We start from the raw sequence: 21,130 nt of genomic DNA, 5'->3' as shown, positions 1-21,130 counted from the left end.
CTGGCAAAATATTCCCATTTTTTGAATCATACATTTCACAAAACTAATTTTATGTAATCTTTCCATATCTATTATCATCAAAGCTACAGCAAGTGATCTAATAGTTTCCCAGGTAAATCATTTTTATTTCCATCTAAGATGTTTGTATCATTGCAACATAGCCACTTGATGTTTTTCTTTTCTTTCTTTTCCCTCTTTCTTCCCCCTCCCTCTCCCCTCTCTCCCTCCCTCCCTCTCCCCTCTCTCCCTCCTTTCCTTCCTTCCTTTTCTGGAGATTGAACCCAAGGGCACCCTATCACTGAGCTCCTGGGGATTGAAACCAGGAGCACGATACCTCTGAGTTACATCTCTAGCCCTTTTTGAGACAGGGTCTCACTGTGTTGTCCTCGATAACCTCAAATTTGTGATCATGTGATTGTCCTGCCTTAACCTTCCAAGTATCTGGGAATAAAGGTATGAGCCACCATACCCACCTATAAGACTATTAAAAAAATTAAGTTATCCTTTTTAGAGATATTTAAAAATAGTAACTTTGTTTTTTACCCTTAACACTAGTAATAACAGCAAACATTTAATATTTTATTTTTTGTTTCTATTTTTATTTGTTATAATATACACATACACTCACACAATAGAACAGTTTAATTTGATCAGTTTCATTCCTAGTCCTTCCCCTTTCTCTCCCCTTCCTCCCCCTGTTCCCCTTCTTCTCTTCTAAGTCTCCCTTCTATTTTTTAAAAAATGTTTTCCAATCAGTTACACATGGCAGTAGAATGCATCTCGACACATTGTTTAATGAATATTTTAAAAGGGTCAGGTACTTTCTTATTTAACATCACATAATCCAACAACTCTGAAAGATTGATTTTAAGAATCACCATCTAAATTTCTGTTCTTTAAAAGAAACAAAATATGGGGCTGGGGCTGGGGCCGGGGCTCAGCAGTAGAGCACTTGTCTGGCGTGAGTGAGGCACTGGATTCGATTCTCAGCACCGCATGTAAATAAATAAAATAAAGGTCTATCAACAACTAAAAATAATATTTAAAAAAAGAAACAAGATATTATAAAGTTAAAGCCCCACCCCTTTTCAATTTGCACTGTTGGAGATCGAACAGGGGCCTCGCGCATGCTAGGCAAGTGCTCTACCACTGACCTATATCCACAGGCCCCTACTCCTTGTATGTACTCCAATTCATCCCAAACCCACATCTTTTCAAAGGAAAATACTTTATAATTTTGCAAGTTACATTTCCCTGATATATGTTGTTTTTGAAAGTCATCTTCAAAAGGTCCATTAAAGAATATTCAATTGTTCCAGAACAACCCAGTTCAGTGTGTGAGGACCAGCCTGAAGATGCCTTGCAATCAAAGAAAGAGAGGCAGACAGATCTAGGATTATGCAATTTATAGAAGGATTTACTGATGGAAGTATGGTCCTGGACAGTATAGTTGAATCCCTGCAATTTAGGTCAGAAAGGGGGATATTTATGGGTTAGGACAAAAGTGACTTCAATCTAGCTGGAATGTACTTGGTTTATCTTAAGCTGATATAAAAGAGCAGGGCATATCTCTGGATTCAGGGTCATGTTGTAAAATTCTACATGCCACTCTAATGGTTTTATCTATTTATAGTTTGCTGGGAAACTATACAGGAAAAACTGGCTAGTTTTATTCTGGGACAATCATGGTAGTTATGATTTAAATCATGTCAAAATGAATCCATATACGCATTAATTGAAAATTCTTTGAGATTTTCAATTAATTCTCCCAGGGATACTTAATAAACTTGTATTAGATTAATTTCTGCAGAATTCAGTGAATCATACCTGTAATCCTAATGTCTAGAGAGGCCAAGGCAGGAGGATCTGAAGTTTAAGGCTAGCCTCAGTAATTTAACAAGGCCCTAAGCAACTTAGTGAAAGACCTGTCTCAAAATTAAAAATAAAAAGGACTAGGGATGTTAACTCAGTGGTTAAGTGCCCTGGGTTTTATCCCTGCTAACCACCACCACCACCACAACAACAACAAATTTAATTTCTTTTGTAGGATTTCTGTCAGAGAAGTTCTAAACCCAAGCTAATTAAGGCCAGTTTAGGTTGAGTGCCTTCCTAGATTGGTACTTTGTTATTCAAACCAAAGTAATTGAGAGCACACTTACAATATCAAATGTTGTAAAGACTCAAATATATTTCCTTTTCTGGGTGATTTTTTTTGGGAAAAAATGGTTTTAAAAATATATATTTTTTTGGTTAAGCTAAAAGGTCCTGTGCATAATACGTACATTTTGCATAAATACCATTAATTTAAAGTCAATGAGATAGCCAAGACTCCTCAGAAAATTAGAGGGCTTTTATTAATGGCATAATTTTCTTAATACAGGAGAAGAAAATTTAATTAAAAAATATGTTGTCCCACAAAAGAAAATCAAAGGAGTCAAAAGCAGTTCAATTTAATGGGGTTTTTAATTTTAAAAAATATTATATAAAAAGGGCTGGGGATGTGGCTCAAGCGGTAGCGCGCTCGCCTGGCATGCGTGCGGCCCGAGTTCGATCCTCAGCACCACATACAAAACAAAGATATTGTGTCTGCCAAAAACTTAAAAAAAAAAATTAAAAATTCTCTCTCTCTTTAAAAAAATATTATATAAAAAATCTTAATTTTAAGTGATATTAATAATAAACAATATATTATCCTATTCAAGAATATGAATTGAAATAATAAAATGATAAAATACTTAAATACTGCATAATCATCAATTAAAGAACAAAATCATACTATGTGAAATGGTGCACACCTGTAATCCCAGTAATAGAGGAGGCTGGGGCAGGAGGGTTGCAAATTTGAAAGCCAGCCATAGCAAATAAACAAAATTAAACAAAAAGAGCTGGAGGTGTATCTCAGGCGTAAATTACCTCTGGATTAAATTCCTAATACCTAAATAAAGTATAAAAGAAAAACTGCTTACTGGGCTGGGAATGTAAATCAGTGGTAAAGCACTTGCCTAGCATGTGTGAGGCCCTGGTTTTGATGGAGAGGGAAGTGGTAAGGCAGAAAGTTGGTTGAAAAACAGATGAAAACAAATCAGAGTGGGCAAATAATCTGAGTACACAGTTCTCAAAGGAAATCTAATCTCTTGGTGTCTGTGACTCAGTTCTCCCTAGGTTTCCTCTTAGTTCTCTGGCTGTTTCTTCTCAGTTTCTCTGCTATTCTGTCTGACCACTAAATTTTGGTGTACCCAAGGATGGTCCTAAGCTATCTTCTGTGCTTTGGCTACCCTCTTTCTTTGGATAATCTCATTTACAACCAAGGCTGGTTGGCTTGCTTGATTGCTTGCTTATTTGTTCGTTCATTCATTCGTTCATTCACTCATTTATTCATTCATTAATTCCAGTACTGGGGATTGAATCTAGGGGCACTATTCCACTGAGCCACATCTCCAGCCTTTTTTATTTTTTGAAACAAGGTCTCACTAAGTTTATGAGGCTGACCTCAAACTTGAGATCTTCCTGTCTCAGCCTCCTGAGTAGCTGGGATTGTAATTATGCATCACTGTGCCCACCAGAAGCAGATCTTTAAATAACATTGACATTCCCCAAAGTCTTTTTCAGTTCTAACTCTCCCCTGAGCTCTTGCCTCATATAACAAATTATACATCTGTCTTGAATGTCTAAAAGGCAGCTCTGATTTTAAAAGTCAAAAACAACTCTGTTGCTGGGCGTGGTGGCTCATGCCTGTGATTATCACTGGCTTGGGAGGCTGAGGCAGGAGGATTGTGAGTTCAAAGCAAGTCTCAGCAACAGTGTGGTGCTAAGCAATTCAGTGAGACACTGTCTCTAAATAAAATACAAAATAGGGCTGGGGACATGGCTTAGTGGTTGAGTGCCCATGAGTTCAATCCTGGTTCCCCACCCCACCCCACCCCCACCACCAAATCAAACAATTCTGTTGGTGTTTTCTTTTTCTTCATCTTCTTTTTTTCAATGCTGGGGATTGAACCCAGCGTCTTGTTCCATACTAGACAAAAACTCTACTACTAAGTTAGTTGCATTCCTCAGCCCCCCCCTTTTTTTCTTTGATACTGAAAATTAAATGCAGGGGTACTTATCACTGAGCTACATCCTCAACACTTTTTAAAAAATATTTCTTTTAGTTGTAGATGGACACAGTACCTTTATTTTATTTATTTATTTTTATGTGGTGCTGAGGATCGAACCCACTGCTTCACATGTGAAGAGCTCACATGCAAGGTGAGTGCTCTACCAGTGAGCCACAACCCCAGCTCATCCCCAACCCTTTTTACTTTTTATTTTGAGACAGGGTCTTGGTAAATTGCTGAGGACCTAGATTGCAAAATTGCTGAGGTTGGCCTTCAATTTGTAATCCTACTGCTTTAGCCTCCTGAGTCACTGGGATTACTGAATGTACCACTGTGCCCAGTTCATTTTTATTATTTTATATATATATTTAGTTGTAGATGGACACAATATATTTATTTTTATTTATTTTTTTATGTGGTGCTGAGGATCGAACCCAGGGCCCCATGCATGCAAGGCAAGCATGCTCTACCACTGAGCTACAACCTCAGCCCTCATTTTTAAGTGTTCAGTGTTATTATTCATACTGTGATTACCATCACTTGTGCTACCATCACCACCATTCATCTCCAGAACTCTTTTCAGCTTATAGAACTGGATCTTTGTGGTACTAAATAACAATTTCTTATTTCCTATTCTTTCCTATCCTTGGCAAACACCAATCTATTGTCTCTATGAATTTGACTACTTTTAAGTACTTCATGTAAGTAGAATCATATACTATTTGTTTTTTTTTTTAAGAGAGAGTGTGTGTGTGAGAGAGAGAAAGAGAGAGAGAATTTTTTAATATTTTTTTTTTTAGTTTTCGGAGAACACAACATCTTTTTGTTTGTATGTGGTGCTGAGGATCGAACCTGGGCCGCACGCATGCCAGGCGAGCGCTACTGCTTGAGTCACATCCCCAGCCCTACTATTTGTTTTTATATTACTGTCTTATTATACCCTGTGACCTCATGTAACCCTGATCACTTCCCAAATGTCCCATCTCCCAATACTACCACTTTGGGGGTAAGGGCTTCAAAATATGAATTTTGGAGGGACATAAACATTCAGTCCATAATATCTAGGATTGCTGAGTTAAAGGGCATGCTTAAATTTAATTTTATAAATACAATGTAATTTACTTTTCTACCAATAATCATCACTTGGTATTGTCAATCTTTTAAATTTTCAGCATTCTAATTGATTTGTAATAGAATCACACTGTGGTTTTTGTTTGTAGCCTTCTGATTACTAGTGTAGATGAACATGTTTTTATGTACTTATTGGTTACAGTTAATCCTTTTTTGTTGTTGTTGTTGTTGGTACTGGGGATTGAACTCAGGGGCATTCAACCACTGAGCCATATCCCCAGCCCTATTTTGTATTTTATTTAGAGACAGGGCTCACTGAGTTGCTTAGCACTTTGCTTTTGCTGAGACTGGCTTTGAACTCTTGACCCTCCTGCCTCAACCTCCCGAGCCCATGGAATTACAGATGTGTGCCATTGCACCCGGCTTGTGGTTATAGGTAATTCTTTTTGTGAATTGTATATTCATGTTTTTTGCTCATATTTTGTCTTTTTGTGAGACTGTGTAATGTCCTGATTATCAGAGCTTGGCCAGACATATGCTCTCTGAATATCTTCTCCCAGTCAGAGGTTTATCCATTAATTTTCTAAATGATGCCTTTTGACGAACAGATTTTAATTTTGATGAAATTTGATTGATCTATTTTTCCCTTATAGTTTCAGGCCTTTCATGTGCTGTCTAAAAAGATCTTGCCCATCTCAAACTAATATAAATATTTTCTTAGGAGCTGGGCACAGTGCTGCACACCTATAATCCCAGCTATTTAGAAGGCTGAGACAGAATGATTGCAAACTTAAGTTATACTCCTAGCCCCTTCCTACATTAAAAAAAAATATATATATATATATACATATACATATGTATATAATATATATTTATTTATTTATTTTAGTTGTAGATGGACACAATACCTTTATTTATTTATTTATCTTTATGCAGAGATAAGATGGAACTAGTACGTCACATGTGCTAGGCAAGTGCTATACCACTGAGCCCAGTCCTGCCTTCCTTTATTTTTAAAAGAACATTTTTTTGCTGGATATAGAATTCTGAGTTTGCAGGTTATTTTCCTTTTAGTACCTTAGAGATATTGCATTAAGGAGCGGTGGCATACACCCAGATACTGGGAAGGCTGAGGCAGCAGAATCACTTGAGCCCAAGTGTTAGGGGCCAGCCTGATTAAAATGAAACCTCATCTCAAAAAAAAAAAAAAAAGAACAATTTTATTATTTTTCAGCTTTCATTAATGCTGATGTGAATTATATAATATTATTAAAGATGATTTCTTTTTTCTTTAATTTAAAGATTTTAATTGACTTAATTTTTGCTTCTAAAAATCAGGTAACACCAAAATACATGTATGAAGATGTGAAAAAAAATGGATAATATGGTAAAAAAAAATACAATGTTAAAAAAAATCAGGTAACACTCCATAATATTCAGTGAGTGTTCCACAGATGTTCTCTTGAATATAATGATTCCTTTTTCTTTCACAGATTTTAAGATTTTATCTTAAAAAAAAAGATTTATCTTTGGTTTTTAGTAGTTTGACTATGGTCTATCTAAATGTGATCATTTTGTATTTATCCTGCTTGGAATTCTGGTGAGTTTTTAGAATGTGTAAGTTGATGTTTTTCATCAATTTTAGGAAAATTTTTGTCATTATTCAAATACTTTTTTCTACCCTTCCACCATATGATATGGACAACCAATTACACAAATATTAAACCTTGGGCTATCTTCTCCCCAGTCTTAGATGCTCTGTTCTTTTTTAATTATAATTTTTATTATTTTTTATGGTGCTAGGTATCAAACCTAGGGCCCCACACATGGTATTCAAGTGTTCTATCACTGAGTTAGATCATTAACTCTTAATTTTTATCCTTCCTATCCTTCAGTTTGAATAATTTTTATTGAGCACATCATTATAATTTGAGTTTGATGTAGTCTATTGATTAACCAACCCAATGACCTTTTTATTACAGATACTATATTTTCTAGTTTCAGAATTTTCATTTTGTGTCTATTTATAGTTCCAGCTATTTGCTGAGATTGTTACATTTATTCACACATTTTATTATCCTTCTTGTTTTTTGGTAAATCCTTCATTATATTTATATATCAGTTTTAAATTCTATGTCTGTTAATTCAACATTTGTGTTATGTGTGGATCAGCATTTAAAGACCATTTTTAAAACCCTTGATGATAAGTCATATTCTCCTGCTTCTTCCTATGTTATTAAACTTTAATCCTATCCTGAACATTAAAGATGATACTTGATAGAGACTCTGAATTATAGCTTACTCTAGTGTTCAGTTTTGTTCCAGTGAATCTTGTGAAGACTTAGTTTCCAGCTTTGTTTTGGTGGGCCTATTTTGCTTTTGCTTTCTACTTTGTTCTGTGATATAGTTTTGATCATGAGAGGTAGTCTTCCTTTCCCCTCCCTCCCTTCCTTCTTTCCCTTCTTCCTTCCTTTTTCTTTTTTTCTCTTTCCCTTCCCCTTCCTTTCTCTCTCTCTCCCTCTCTCTCTCTCTCTCTCTCTCTCTCTCTCTCTCTCTCTCTCTCTCTCTCTCTGTACCAGGGAACATCCCCAACCCTTTTTTGTATTTTATTAGAGATGAGATCTCGCTGAGTTGCTTAGGGCCTCGCTAAATTGTTCAGGCTGGCTTTGAACTTGTGATCCTCCTGTTTTAGCCTCCCAAACTGGGATTACAGCCTGAGCCACCGCACCTGGTAAGATATGGTCTTTATGACCTTTTTAGTGTTTCAAATGGAAAGTTTGAGACATTTATCACATCTAACTTGAACTCCAAACTTGGTCTCCCCAGCACTGGGCAACAGCTGAAATCTCTGCTCAGCTCTGTAGCCAACCAGTTGTTTCTTTTTTCCTGGATTCTTTGAATTCATACCTTGTATATGGGTAGATTAGGGGAGAGCCCAGGATCTGAGGGGAACTTGTATGCAGATTTCAGAGCTCCCCACTCTGTGGCCGCTCCTTTCTCCCTTAATTCCAGCCATTCTGTCAGTCTCAAACTCTGACCCACAAAAACTTTCTGTTTTAATTCTAACCGGTCCTGAGCCTCATGAGCTGAAAAGTGCCTCTCTCTAGATGAAAAGCTAGATAATGTGGAGTTCATCCAGTATGTTTTCCTTCTTTGAAGGATTGTGTCCCATTTAGTTTCTGCCTGTTTTTTGTTGCTCTCCAGACCTTTGAGGAGGGTGTTTTCAATATTTTAGATTTAATAACTGTTATTGGCAAGAGAGTTGGTCTGATAAAAATTTTCTTAGTGCAAGTCAAACAGGGTATACATCTGCCAGACCATCTGGCCTGGAATATGAAACCTTAACATTTTAGAGGTGATGGCAGGTAGTTAGACACTGCTGTTCTATGTATATGAATACTGGCTAGTAATTTAATAATGCTTATTTTATTTTAAAGAAAATTTATAGCCAGGTGCACACCAGTAGTTCTAGTTGCTCACCTGTAGTTCCAGCTGCTAAGGAGACTGAAGTGAGAGGATTTCTTGAGTCCAGGAGTTCAATGCCAGCCTAGACAACATCTCAGAACATAAGACAGCCCAGTACAGTGGCACACACCTGCAGTCCCTGCAATTTGGGAGGCTGAGGCAAGAGGATCACAAGTTTGAGGCCAATCTCAACAACTTAGAGAGGCCCTAAGCAACTTAATGAGATCATGTCTCAAAATAAAAAATAAAAAGGGCTGAGGAGGTAGCTCAGTGGTTAAGTGTCCTTGGGTTTAATCCCCAGTACAAATGAAATATAAAATAAAGTAAAAGAAAAATAAAATTAATAAAATGAAATAAAATACCCCTCTTTCCCCAAGGCTAGTATTTGATCTTCAAACCACCTGCTGGTTTAGTAATGTCCAGAACCTCTTCATCCATCACCTTCATTATTATAATAAGAAACAGATTCAGAGGTTGAACAACCAGATATGGCAGATGGCAGAGACTGGCTGGATCCTCTTTAAAGCTAATTTGCAGCTTGGTATGGCTGCACATGCCTGAAATCCCAGTGATTTGGGAGGCTGAGACAGGAGGACCACAAGTTTGAGGACAGACTGGCAATTCAGTGAGACCCTCTCTAAAAAACAAAAAACAAACAAAAAAAACCGCTGGGGATGTAGCTCAGTGGTAGAGCCCCAGTATTGGGGGGAAAAATAAAGCTTTTTGCTGCATACAAAGCTAAAAAGTATATTTCCCAGAAACTTTGTACATGGGTGGGGCTATATGAGTACATCTTGCCACATTTTCTCTCTCTTCCTCCTGTTGACTAGTGGATGATACCAGGGTAATCTTTTTTCTTTTTCCCTTTTACTAGGTTACTTTTGTTTTTTAAGCTGGAGGTATCCATAGCTAAGTGATAGAGCGTGTGCCTAGCACGTAAAAGGCACTGAGTTCAATCCCTAGTACTCTCTATAAAAAGTAATATCTTATTTAAATTTTTATTCGTTTATTCATTCATTCAGTGCTAGGGATTGAACCCAAGGCCTTGAGCATGGTAAGAACACACTCGACCACTGAGCTATACTCCCAGCCCTACTAGCTTAAGTTTATTTTATTTTTTTGTTTTGGAAGATCACTTTATTCTAAGTAATTCACAAAGAATATCATCAAGATTGCTGATTTAAGGAGGCCACACAAACATTTGTCCAGAACCAAATTATGTACCAACTCAGTGAACTTCTTTTTTTTTTTTCTGAGTATTTCAATATTTATTTTTTAGTTTTCAGTGGACACAACATCTTTGATTGCATGTGGTGCTGAGGATCAAACCCGGGCCGCACACATGCCAGGCGAGCGAGCTACTGCTTGAGCCACATCCCCAGCCCCTCAGTGAACTTCTAAACAGTTAGAATACTATCTTCCAGGCTGTTGTTGTGTTCAGTGGTTGAGCCCTTGCATGTGTGAGGTACTGGGTTCAATTCTCAGCACCACATATAAGTAAATAAATAAATAAATAAATGTCCTTTGACAACTAAAATAATAAAAAATAATAGTATCTTCCATTGCCATTCAGAAATAATGAAGCTATTCATATTTTCACTATCAATTACATTTTTATGCTAAAGTAACTTGTTCATTAGAGCCAATTTTCTATTTATTCAATTTGAACTTCTTGATTAGACTAATCCATTTGCCATTCTACACTATTTCAGAACCAGTTTCATTACTCTGGTTGTGGGCACACTCCAAAAATTGTTTTATCTCATAAAAGCAAGGGCCACCAAGCTGCTGCTGCTATGCTGGCTGGGTTCCCTGAGGCTCCTGGTAAGTGATATCAGGCTTTGAGGGCTCAGAATTACTTCCTCCACTGAATCCCCCAGTGATGAGCGTGTGCCAGACTGCAGAGCCCAGCCACACTAGCTGCATGGTTGCCATCTGGGCCATAAGATCTGTCTACAAGGGTGTAGCAGCAAGTGAGCCAATTGCAGATGGTAGGACTATCGCTGGTGGCTGAGGGCATTGGGCACAGCTTTGATTTGAGGGTCCCTTCTGGGCACAGGGTGGAGAGCACATAGGAGATGTGCTTCCAGCTTTCATTAGGCATCCTAAGGACATTGCAATTCTTTATCTAGAAATGCAAAACCGTCAAGAGCTTGGTGATTTCTCACTAGCTTAATTTAAAGCCACATGCTGAATATGGAATACTTACCATAAAGAAGGTGCCAGGATCTCTAAATGACTATGTGGAGTGGAACTTCCTTCCCTGCTGACCAATATTTGTCTGAGGTTGGGTAAGAAAGTGATCTTGAATTGTGTTCAACTGAGATTTTAGGGTTATTTTTCCTCATTAGTTAGTGCTACATATGCTAATACATGGGCATAAGTAATTCCCTAATTAGAACTAAAGATATGACTAGAAGACATCTTCTGTTTCCTTTGATGGCTGACAATTCATATATAACTTTCATAATTATTATATGAGGGCTGGGGATGTGGCTCAAGCGGTAGCGCGCTCGCCTGGCATGCGTGCGGCCCAGGTTCGATCCTCAGCACCACATACCAACAAAGATGTTGTGTCTGTCAAGAACTAAAAAATAAATATTAAAAATTCTCTCTCTCTCTCTCTCCTCTCTCACTCTCTCTCAAAAAAATAATAATTATTATATGAATGTACTAGTTTACAAAATAAGTTATTATAATTAGGAGCATTCTCTGAATGAATGAAAATGGTGACTTAATAAATTGAAAAACAACTTACCTAGAGACCGAATACCTTTTTGTTCAAGAAAGTCATGTAAAACATTTGTATTAAGGTTTAATATAAGTCCTAGTTCTGATGTAAGTTTCCAGAATCCATCCTATGAAATTTAAGAAAACAAATTTAAGTCATATTATTGGAATTTCATCACCTAAGATGTTATTTGAGGGCTGGGGTTTCCATTTATTTTTATTCAGTTAATTAAGACATTTTTGAAATTTTTATTACTGTAAAATCAAAAGTTTACTGTAAAAGTTTACTATAAAAGTTTTTCATAGACTAGTGACAATATTGTCTGGAATCTTATAAGTACTATGGAGAATAAGTATCTGGTGACATTTATAAAAAAGGCTAGAATGAGGCTCATGTATAATGGTGTTACACATTTTTTTTTCTTCTAGAAACACTTTTTTTGTGTGTGTGATACTGGGAATGGAACTCAGGATACTTTACCATGGATCTATGGCTCTTTTTATTTTTTTTTATGTTGATACAGGGTCTGGTTAAGTTGCCCAGGCTGGCCTTGAACTTGTGATCCTCCTGTCTTGGCTTCCCGAATAGCTGGGATTACAGGGGTGCTCCACTATGCCAGGCTCTAGTAATGCTTTGAATCAATGTTTTTCAACTTTTAAACAGCATAATTCCTAGCTGGGCACAGTAGTGCATATCTGTAATCCCAGGGGTTCAGGAGGCTAAGGCAGGAGGAACAAGAGTTCAAACTCAGCCTCAGGAATTTAGCCAAGCCCTAAGCAACTCAGTGAGACCTTGTCTCTAACAAAATATAAAAAAGGGCTGGGGATGTGACTCGGTGGTTAAAGGCCCCTGGGCTCAATTCCTGGTACAAATAAAGTAAAATAAAATAAAAACCACCACCACAACAAAAAAACCCCACTTCGCTGGGCATGGTGATGCACACTTGTAATCCTAGAGACTTGGGAGGCTGAGTCAAGAGGATTGCCAAGTTTGAGGCCAGCCTCAGCAACTTAGTGATCTCTAAGCAACTTAGCAAGACCCTGTCTCAAAAAACAAAAACAAAACAAACTGGGGCTTGGGTTGTGGTTCAGTGGTAGAGTACTTGCCTGGCACATGTGAGGCACTGAGTTTGAGCCTCAGCACCACATGAAAATATAAAATAAAAAATAAAAAGGGCTGGGAATGTAGCTCACTGATAAAACATCTTTGGGTTTACTTCTCAATAACCCAAACAAAACAAACAACAACAACAAACACTTTGTTGAGGTGTGATCAAAATACAGAAAAACTACAAATATTTATGTATACAACTTGATGTGTTTGGAGATAAGCATATACCAGTGAAATCATCAAATCATAATGACTATCAATGCTATATACTTATTTATCAACTTTCAAAAGTTTCCTTCCATACCCTTTTCTTTTGTTATATCTCTATTTGTGGAAAGAACACTTAATATAAAAATGTACCTAGCAATTTTTTTTCAATGCTTATGGATGGGACTTGGGGCCTCATAAGCCTAGGCAAGGCTCTTCACTGAGCTCCACTCCCAGTCCTTTCTTAGCGAAATTTTAAATATAAAAATATAGACCTGGAGTTTTCTTGTATTTTCTTTCTTTTTTTAAAATATATTTTTAGTTGTAGTTGGACACAATGCCTTTTTTTTTACTTTTATTTTTAATTTTATTTATTTTTATGAGGTGCTGAGGATTGAACCCAGGGCCTCACATGCCCTAGGCAAGTCCTCTACCACTGAGCCACAACCTCAACCTCTCTTTTTTTTTTTAATGGTACTAGGGATTTAACTGAGGGGTGTTCTATCATTGAGCAACATCTTAAATCCCCCCTCCTTTTTTTTAAAAGATAGGGTCTCCCTAAATTGCTAAGGCTGGCCTTGAACTTGTGATCCTTCTGCCTCAGTGTCCTGTGTTTCTAGATTTTACAAACATGTGCCACCACATCCAACAAGTATAGAAATAACAGTATCAGGTAGGGATGTGGCAAAGTGTCTACCTCACATTCACTAAGACCTGAGCTTGATCCCCAGTTCCAAAAAAGATTTAAAAAAAAAAAAAAAAAGAACCCCATGCTCTGGACAATTATTGGCTATACTGCTCCCCACAGACCTCTGTGTGTTTTATCTCAACAAGGGAAGTTGGGAGGCTATTATTGTCCTGTTTAAACTTCAAAAGCACACTATGAGATAGATGCCATTATTATCCCCATAATGTGAATGAGGAAAGCAAGACTCAGGTTATCTGCCTTGCCCCAAATCACAAGGTGGTAGGGCTGGGACTAGTACTATAGTTGTATACTAAACTGAGTCGTTTCCACTTTACTAAATTAATTTACACTGAAACAAATAAGCGTGAATATAAGACTGGGTCTTAGTGTAGTAGCTAAAACAGCATGTTCCTTAGGTTAGCAAATATAATGATGAGCTTTACTACAATATTACATTTTGAATAATATCTATATTCCCAATACCTTATGTGAAAATGTTTAGTCTATTCATGGCACCTTTTCTTTACTTCATGACAAGAAATTTCTATGAATTGCAACTCATCAATGCTAGAATCAAGGAAATTAAGGTCTTACCCCATGATCTTTTCAGGGATGCTAATTTTTAGTTGAGAAATATTAACATTGACTAGCATGAGATATGGCCTAATAGTTAATAATAAATACTATTCATCACCAAGGACACTTTCATTAAGCTGACTGGGTTTTTTAAGCAAGATTTTCTTTCAAGCTGGCACAAGCCCTTCACTTCACAATAGACTGGTAACAATTAGTTCTAACACCAACAGACTTGAGTAGCATTGTGCTAAACTACAGAGCTAGCCGGATGTCGTAGGACATGTCCGTAACCCAGTGACTCCGGAGGCTGAAGCAGAAGGATCTCAAGTTCATGGCCAACCTCAGCAATTTGGCAAGGCCCTAAGCAACTTAGTGAGACCCTATCTCAAAAAATGGCTGGGGGTGTAGCTCAGTGGTAAAGTGCCCTTGGGTTCTATCCCCAGTACTAGAATACACAAACGAACAAATAAGACAATACCTCAGTCTGTAGACTGAATAGTTCAGCCCACGGCACAAAATTCTGCCAGCTTTGTTTGCCATCTACATCATCCTCATCTTCCTGTGAATGAAAGCTTAAGCAAAAATCACTTGTTACATCAGATTTCTCCTCCTTTTTCAAAAATCTACACTGTAGAGTTACTGGTATTTCATCATCTAATGTTTCAAAAAATTTTTCACAGCTCGAGGGAGTCAAAAAATGTGCTTCCAAATAATCTGATGATGCAAGACCCAAAGACTGTGCTTCTTCTTGCAAACATGAACTTGCCAAAATTTGAAAATCTTCAGAAAATTCGAATTCAGATGCATCTGATGGTGAAGAAGCCAGCACAGGTGTTTCCGTTGTCAGCCTGTAATTGATGTTCTGAGGTACTAGGGAATTTTGAAACTGATGAAAAGAGGGAGGACAGGGAGGATGAATACCAAAATCTTCAGTGGGATGAAAAGAAGAAAGAAGTGTAGGAGGAGAGGAAATCTGCTGCAGAGAAGAATCCAGTCTAGGGGAGATGTCAGATAAAAAGCTCATATTATCTTCATGAGGTTTATCTAGACAACACTTCTGTGAGCTACGGAATCTCCTAGACGCACTCAAAGGTGGGTCCTGAAGAGGAAATCTGGGAAGAGACCCCGGCTCAAAGGAAATTTTGGTTTCTTGGCCAAGCTGTAGGCCAAACTGTTTGGGAAATGGAAGAGAACCAAAAAGACAACGTCTCTGAGGAGGTATGCTGGGAGTAGAGAGGGAAGCAGAACAGGGTCTGTCAGCAGCCTGGAAAGGGAGTGAACCAGAAGCAAATGTGGAAACAGACAGGCTTTGTGGTATAGCTTTCATTGATGATATTTCAAATCCTGCTTGTAAAAGTGGATTCATCAATGGCTTTCCCAGACTTTCCACTTCAAAATCTTCAGAAACTTCCAATTTAGGCATCTTAATTTTTTTTTTTTTAGCCAAACGTTTATGTGATGGTTCTTCATTCCATTCAGAGGATGCTGAAAAAGGCTGACCAGATGGGAGAATTATTCATGTAAAAGAAAAACAGAATAAAATGAACAAACAAGAAAACATTCTTTCCAGTAGTCAATCAATTGTTGTCTCAAAGCATGATTCCAGAATCAGGATCACCAACATATTTGATATATTCAAAATCATTTATGCAAAACACTGTAATTTTTTGCGGGGGTGGGGGGTGGGTATCAGGGATTGAACTCGTGGGCACTCAACCACTGAGCCACACCCTGGCCCTATTTTGTGTTTTATTTAGAGATAGGGTCTCACTGAGTTGCTTAGCACCTCACTGTTGCTGAGGCTAGCTTTGAACTCACAATCCTCCTGCCTCAGCCTTTAGAGCCACTGGGATTACACGCATGCACCACGACACCCGGCTTTAAACACTGCAATTTATAAATTTGGAATCTGAGACCTGGAGAGAATATCAGCAGTCAATACACAGAAAGATCTTTCTCTCTTTGTTCTTAGAATCACAAATTTTAAATACTCCTCATTTTACAGATGAGAAACTAAGAACCACAGAAGTGACTTGCCCAAGATTTTACAATAAGTAGTAATTGTGGTCTGTAAATTAGCCTTAAAAAAAGCTAAAATTTGAAATAAGTTACTCTAGTCTTTTTTGGTGCTAGGGATTGGACTTGGGTGTTTTACCTCAAAAGCTACATCACAAGTCCTTTTTATTTATTTTTTATTTTTATTTTTTCTGGTTTAACCAGTTCTAGTTTGTTGTATCCTTTTTATTTTTTAATTTTGAGAGAGGGTTTCATTAAGTTCTTGAGGGTCTCTCCACATTGCTGAGGCTGGTCTCAAACTCGTGACCTTCCTGCCTCAGCCTCCCAAGTATCTGGGATTACAGACATGTGCTACCATGCCTGGCTTCTCAAAGACCCCTTTTAATAATTATAGCTAGCATGTATTAAATACCTGTTATGAGCCAGAAATGTTATGGAGCTGCCTATAATCCCACTAACTCAGGAGGCTGAGACATGAGGATCACAAATGCAAGACTAGCCTCAGCAATTTAGTGATGTCCTAAGCAAGAAAAGGGGTGGTGGGGGGGGGAGCTGGGGAATGTAGCTCAGTGGTAAAGTGTTCCTGGGTTTTCAATTGCCATGACTTAAAAAAAAAAAAAAAAAGAAGAAGAAGAAGAAGAAAAAAAGAAAGAAAAAGGAAATGCATTATGGTGTCATTTTTCTGCATTCCACAACAGTCCTGAGATAAGTTTTATTAGTTTGAAAAGCTCGTTGGGTTCAATCCCCAGGACCAAAAAGTAAAAAAAAAAAAAAAAAAAAAAAAAAGACTGTTGTGAAATAGTATACTGTGTTTGACCAGCAGCAGCCTTATACATCTGTTTACATCTCTGGGCTGCATCTAAAGGCTGCATTCAGTGACTGGGACCTAGACTTAAAGAGTTCATACAACCATGAAATCATCTAATAACACGCTGCCTTAGATATCTCCATTCTTATGCAATAAATGATTGTATTTGGTAATTATCATTTACCTGTGGCATGTTAGCCTCTGGTTGTTCCTCCTGCCAACTCACATACGGCAAAAAGTCTACATCTTCTTTGGCAATAAGTTCAGGAATATTTGGAATATTAGGAAAAGGTGAGTCGTTACCATCCTATATTGAATCACAATTGGGTTAAATTTAAAAGGATATTATCAAATTAAAATGATTATCACACATTGTAAAGACCTGCAGACATTGGGTTTGGAACATATGGGGGTACGAAGCAAGAAAAAGAGACAGCTGACAGGCTCATGCAAGAAGGTTTCCTCTTTATAGAGCATTCACTGGGTGCTGTGCTTTACATATTTTCCCCTTATGAAAGAGAAAGGGCCTCCCAAGGGTAAGGGAAACCTAGGTTTTTTCTATTTTTTTAGAGTCTTACTTAGATTAATAAAAGAAGACAAATGCCAAAACGTAATAAAACTGTAGTATATTTTTAAAGTCTACAAGTAGCTAATTAATAACTATAACATTAAAAATGCTGAGATATTCTGTTTATTTAGAGATATGCTGTTTATGAGAGATCACCATAAGTCCTAGACTGAAGCATCTCCTACTGGAGGCATTGGCTCTGAGGCCCACTGGCATCGTCACCAAGAATCAGAACAAGAAAGTCTTTATTAATGTGTACAAATAAAACAGTTTAGCCTTCAATTAACAATAGTACATACCCTTTTCTCAACTGCCACAAAGCTTGTATATTGTGTTATAAGAGAGTTTTCTTTACTGAGTTTAATAATCAGAGATTTCAAGATTTGTTTCTTCATCTAAAATAGAATAAAACAAATAAAACCACACCCTGTTTTATTTCTGTTTAGCTATATACAATCAATTAAAAGAGTATTAAATAATCTGAAAAGGTGTTTTTCTATGACAAGTAAATCATTTTATAATTAGTATTCAAAGTAAATATCAAGTCAGGATCCTGTCTAAATATGTTAGGTAGGTAACTCAACATTTCCTGTGAAATGGGATCAAGTGACTTAGCAAAGTTACAGTAAAACCAATTCACATTTATATAGCTCTCCATAATTTACAAAAAGCTCTCATACATAGAGAGCTTCCTCATTCTCTCACAAGCAGTCTGTAGCTCCTATTGTAAAGCTGAGGAATTGCAGAGGCAGAGTGACTTGTTCAGAATTGTTCAAGGCAGGGCTGGTTGGTTGCCCTCGGAGATCAGAGTCAAGTAGGACGCAAAGCAGTCAAAAACAATGGCAACAGAAGACAATTTGCCACCTTCTGTGACTGTCAGCAAGACTATCCAGGTCCTGAATGATACACTGGCATCTTCTTTTGGGATGTGTTCAATATTAATGCCCATATAAGATCATAGTCTCTGAGGGACCAGCAGTCTGTCATGGTGGCTCCCTGGGAGGAACCCTCAGCCAGGGACCTCATCTGTACAGCAAGGAGAGGGCCAGGTGGGCTTTTGCTCTGCCTTGCATCTTTAGGTAGCTTACCCACCATCCCGCCCCTGGGCTTCTTCATTAAAATGGAAATAGTAATGCAACAAATGAGATCCAAAATGACATCTATTAAGGGCACTTAGTGTTCTCTAAGCCCTTCTCCAAACTCTTTCTCACAGGCAGAAGATCACAGAATTCTCAGGAAATGACTTACATTAGTTCTTTCATTAATTCATTCAACAAACATTCATAGAGCAACCTATATCTGTCCTAGGCATAGATGTTACAGGTACTGTGATGAATGTCCCTGACACCATATTCTTCTCTATCCAGCTATCCTCACTTTACATTTCCATGGATAAATTAATTTAAGAATGATCTAAAACAATGCATAAAGGTTTTTACTAGGAAAAGAACAAACCTCATGGCTGGTTTCATTCTCGTGGAGAATGCCATCTTCATAATCTCTGATCACAGCTCTTGCTGCCAGCTTGTGAATCATCTGTGTTTACACATCCATGGGAAAAAAAGAGATACAAATGATTTGTAATTCAATACTTACATAGACTACCATATAAAAAACTTCAGAATAATAATTTACATTCAGCAAATTCATTCCTTTTAACTATACAATCTTATGAGTTTTATCAAATGAATACAGCTAGGTGACCAGCACCAAAATGAAGATACAGAATATTCCCTTCCCTCTAGGAAGTTTCCTTGGGCCCCTTTGTAGTCACCCCCAGATCTGCCAACCACCCATCTGATTTCTGTTCCTAGTGTTTGCTTTTCCTGTACAAGGTCATTTTGCTAATGTAACTTATTTCAAAATTTTATTTGTTTGTTTGTTTATTTATTTATTTATTGTATTAGGGATGGAATGCAAGGAACCTTACCAATGAGCTAGATCCCAATCTCTTTTTATTTTGAGACACAGTCTTGTTAAATTGTCCAGGCTGGCCTTGAATTTACAATCCCTCCTGCTTCAGAATCCCAAATTGCCAGGATTATAGGTGTGACCATCATGCCAATCTATTTCAAAACTTGAAAACTACTCTTCTTCTACAGGAAGAGCCAGCCAGGTGCCGGAATGTCTACCTGCAAATGGTCTCCACCAGACTGGAGGCTCTGGGATGTTCACAGTGAAGTGGAACTGATCTGAAATGGCAAGGTCTACTATCCACAATTCCAACTCTTATGACTTTGTTATTGATAAGGCCACCATTCACAGAGGAAGAACAACTTTAAATACTGTGATTTTAGGGAAGAAGACTTCTTCCCAAGTAAGATTCTTTTACCTAATTTCACTCTTAAATCCAATTTTTAAAGCAATATAGAGATTTCCCTAAGTTCTATCAAATAAAGTTTATGAGTCTATTCTTTTGGGCTAAGCTCTTATGTTAGGCCCTAAAAGACCAGATAAAAAATCAAAACACAATCATTCATGCTAAAGGTCTATGTCAGCAAACTGAAATTAAGTCATCATCTGACCTTTCAAGATATGACACCATGAAAAATCAAAGATGGCCAGTTCTACAAATAGGACAGTTTCAACTGGCATGATAATGAAGTTCCCTGTTTTAATCCTTCCAAACATGGTGACTTGAAGTAATCTGATGTTAACCAATCAGTTATTTTTCTACTGTCATGGAATAAAGTAAAAATGGAGTAGCATTGGTTCAGGGCACTTAAAAGAAAATTGAAAGCCACTGTTAAATCAGGTCTCAGATCCATCCACAGCTGAATCTGGACTACAGTTTTCTGAAATATTGTTGCTCCCCAACAATGTATTGAGGATTGGACTCAGAGGTCCCCACCACTGAGCCACACCCCTGGCCCTTTTTATTGTTTTGAAATGGGGTCTCACTAAATTGCTGAGGCTGGCTTCTAATTTATGATCCTCCTGCTTCAGCCTCCCGAGTAGCTGGAATTACAAGTGTGTATCACCATTGCTCATTGACTTTGCTAACATGTGCAATGGACCTCTTACTCCTGTCAATCTAAAATAAAGTCAGTCTAGTCTAGAACAAAGACTAAACACAGATTCAAAGAGATTTTACAAAATGATGGCTGTCTTAATGGCTTAAACTGCAAGAAAGTTGGTAATCACTTGTTAGTTAGGAATTATAATGGTGACTGGCAAAAATTAAGCTGCTTTGTAATAAAGGGACAAAGTGTGGTCTTAATCTCTGGGTAGTTTGGGGGAAGTGGTCCATTGTACAGAAGGTCCACAGAAGTTAGCAATTTTTCAAAGGTCAACTTGTACCCAGGATGGGAACATATACAGCCCAGTTCAAACATTTAGTTTGATGCTCCCAACATTTGTATAATGCATCTCATTATACAAATACTCCCATGAATAACAAACAACATAAATAGCATATATAGTTTAAAATTTTCAAGGTGGAACTATAGTAGACTCAGTACTAATACACATAATGCAAAATTTTCAGTGATAATTTATAGTATTGTAGCATAATAAGAAATACATATCTTGGTCATGTCCCTGGTTCTGGATGAGGTAGGACAGAAGAAATAAGGATAGGCAGAAAGAAGACAAACATGAAAGAAGGTCCATAGCTTTAAATCTAAAAACTTCATAGATACCCTCACCTTCTATCCCTAGGCCTCAATTCTTTTTTTCTTTTTCTTTTTTTGGTACTGGGGATTGAACCCAGGGGCTCTTAACCACTGAGCCACATCCTCAGCCCCAGGCCTCAATTCTTAAAAGGTCCAATAAATGGTGGCTTGCTTGTACC

General features: G+C 37.5%; 1 protein-coding gene across 4 annotated transcripts in view; it reads right to left on the bottom strand.

The window, feature by feature from the left end:
- Window positions 1–21,130, bottom strand: part of Parp4 (poly(ADP-ribose) polymerase family member 4) — a 90,840-nt gene that overhangs the window by 6,064 nt on the left and 63,646 nt on the right. For all 4 annotated transcript variants that reach the window (XM_077795229.1, XM_077795231.1, XM_077795230.1 and 1 more), the window contains 5 exons: window positions 18,793–18,873; window positions 17,637–17,732; window positions 16,954–17,076; window positions 14,424–15,440; window positions 11,392–11,491 (listed from right to left, as the gene is read on the bottom strand). In XM_077795229.1, the coding sequence (XP_077651355.1) occupies window positions 11,392–11,491; window positions 14,424–15,440; window positions 16,954–17,076; window positions 17,637–17,732; window positions 18,793–18,873 (1,417 nt within the window). The remainder of the gene's footprint in view (window positions 1–11,391; window positions 11,492–14,423; window positions 15,441–16,953; window positions 17,077–17,636; window positions 17,733–18,792; window positions 18,874–21,130) is intronic.

This window comes from Urocitellus parryii, chromosome 2 (genome assembly GCF_045843805.1).
Source record: "Urocitellus parryii isolate mUroPar1 chromosome 2, mUroPar1.hap1, whole genome shotgun sequence".
NCBI lineage: Eukaryota > Metazoa > Chordata > Mammalia > Rodentia > Sciuridae > Urocitellus > Urocitellus parryii.
Note: the sequence above shows the minus strand (reverse complement) of the source record. Positions and strands in the feature narration are given on the sequence as shown.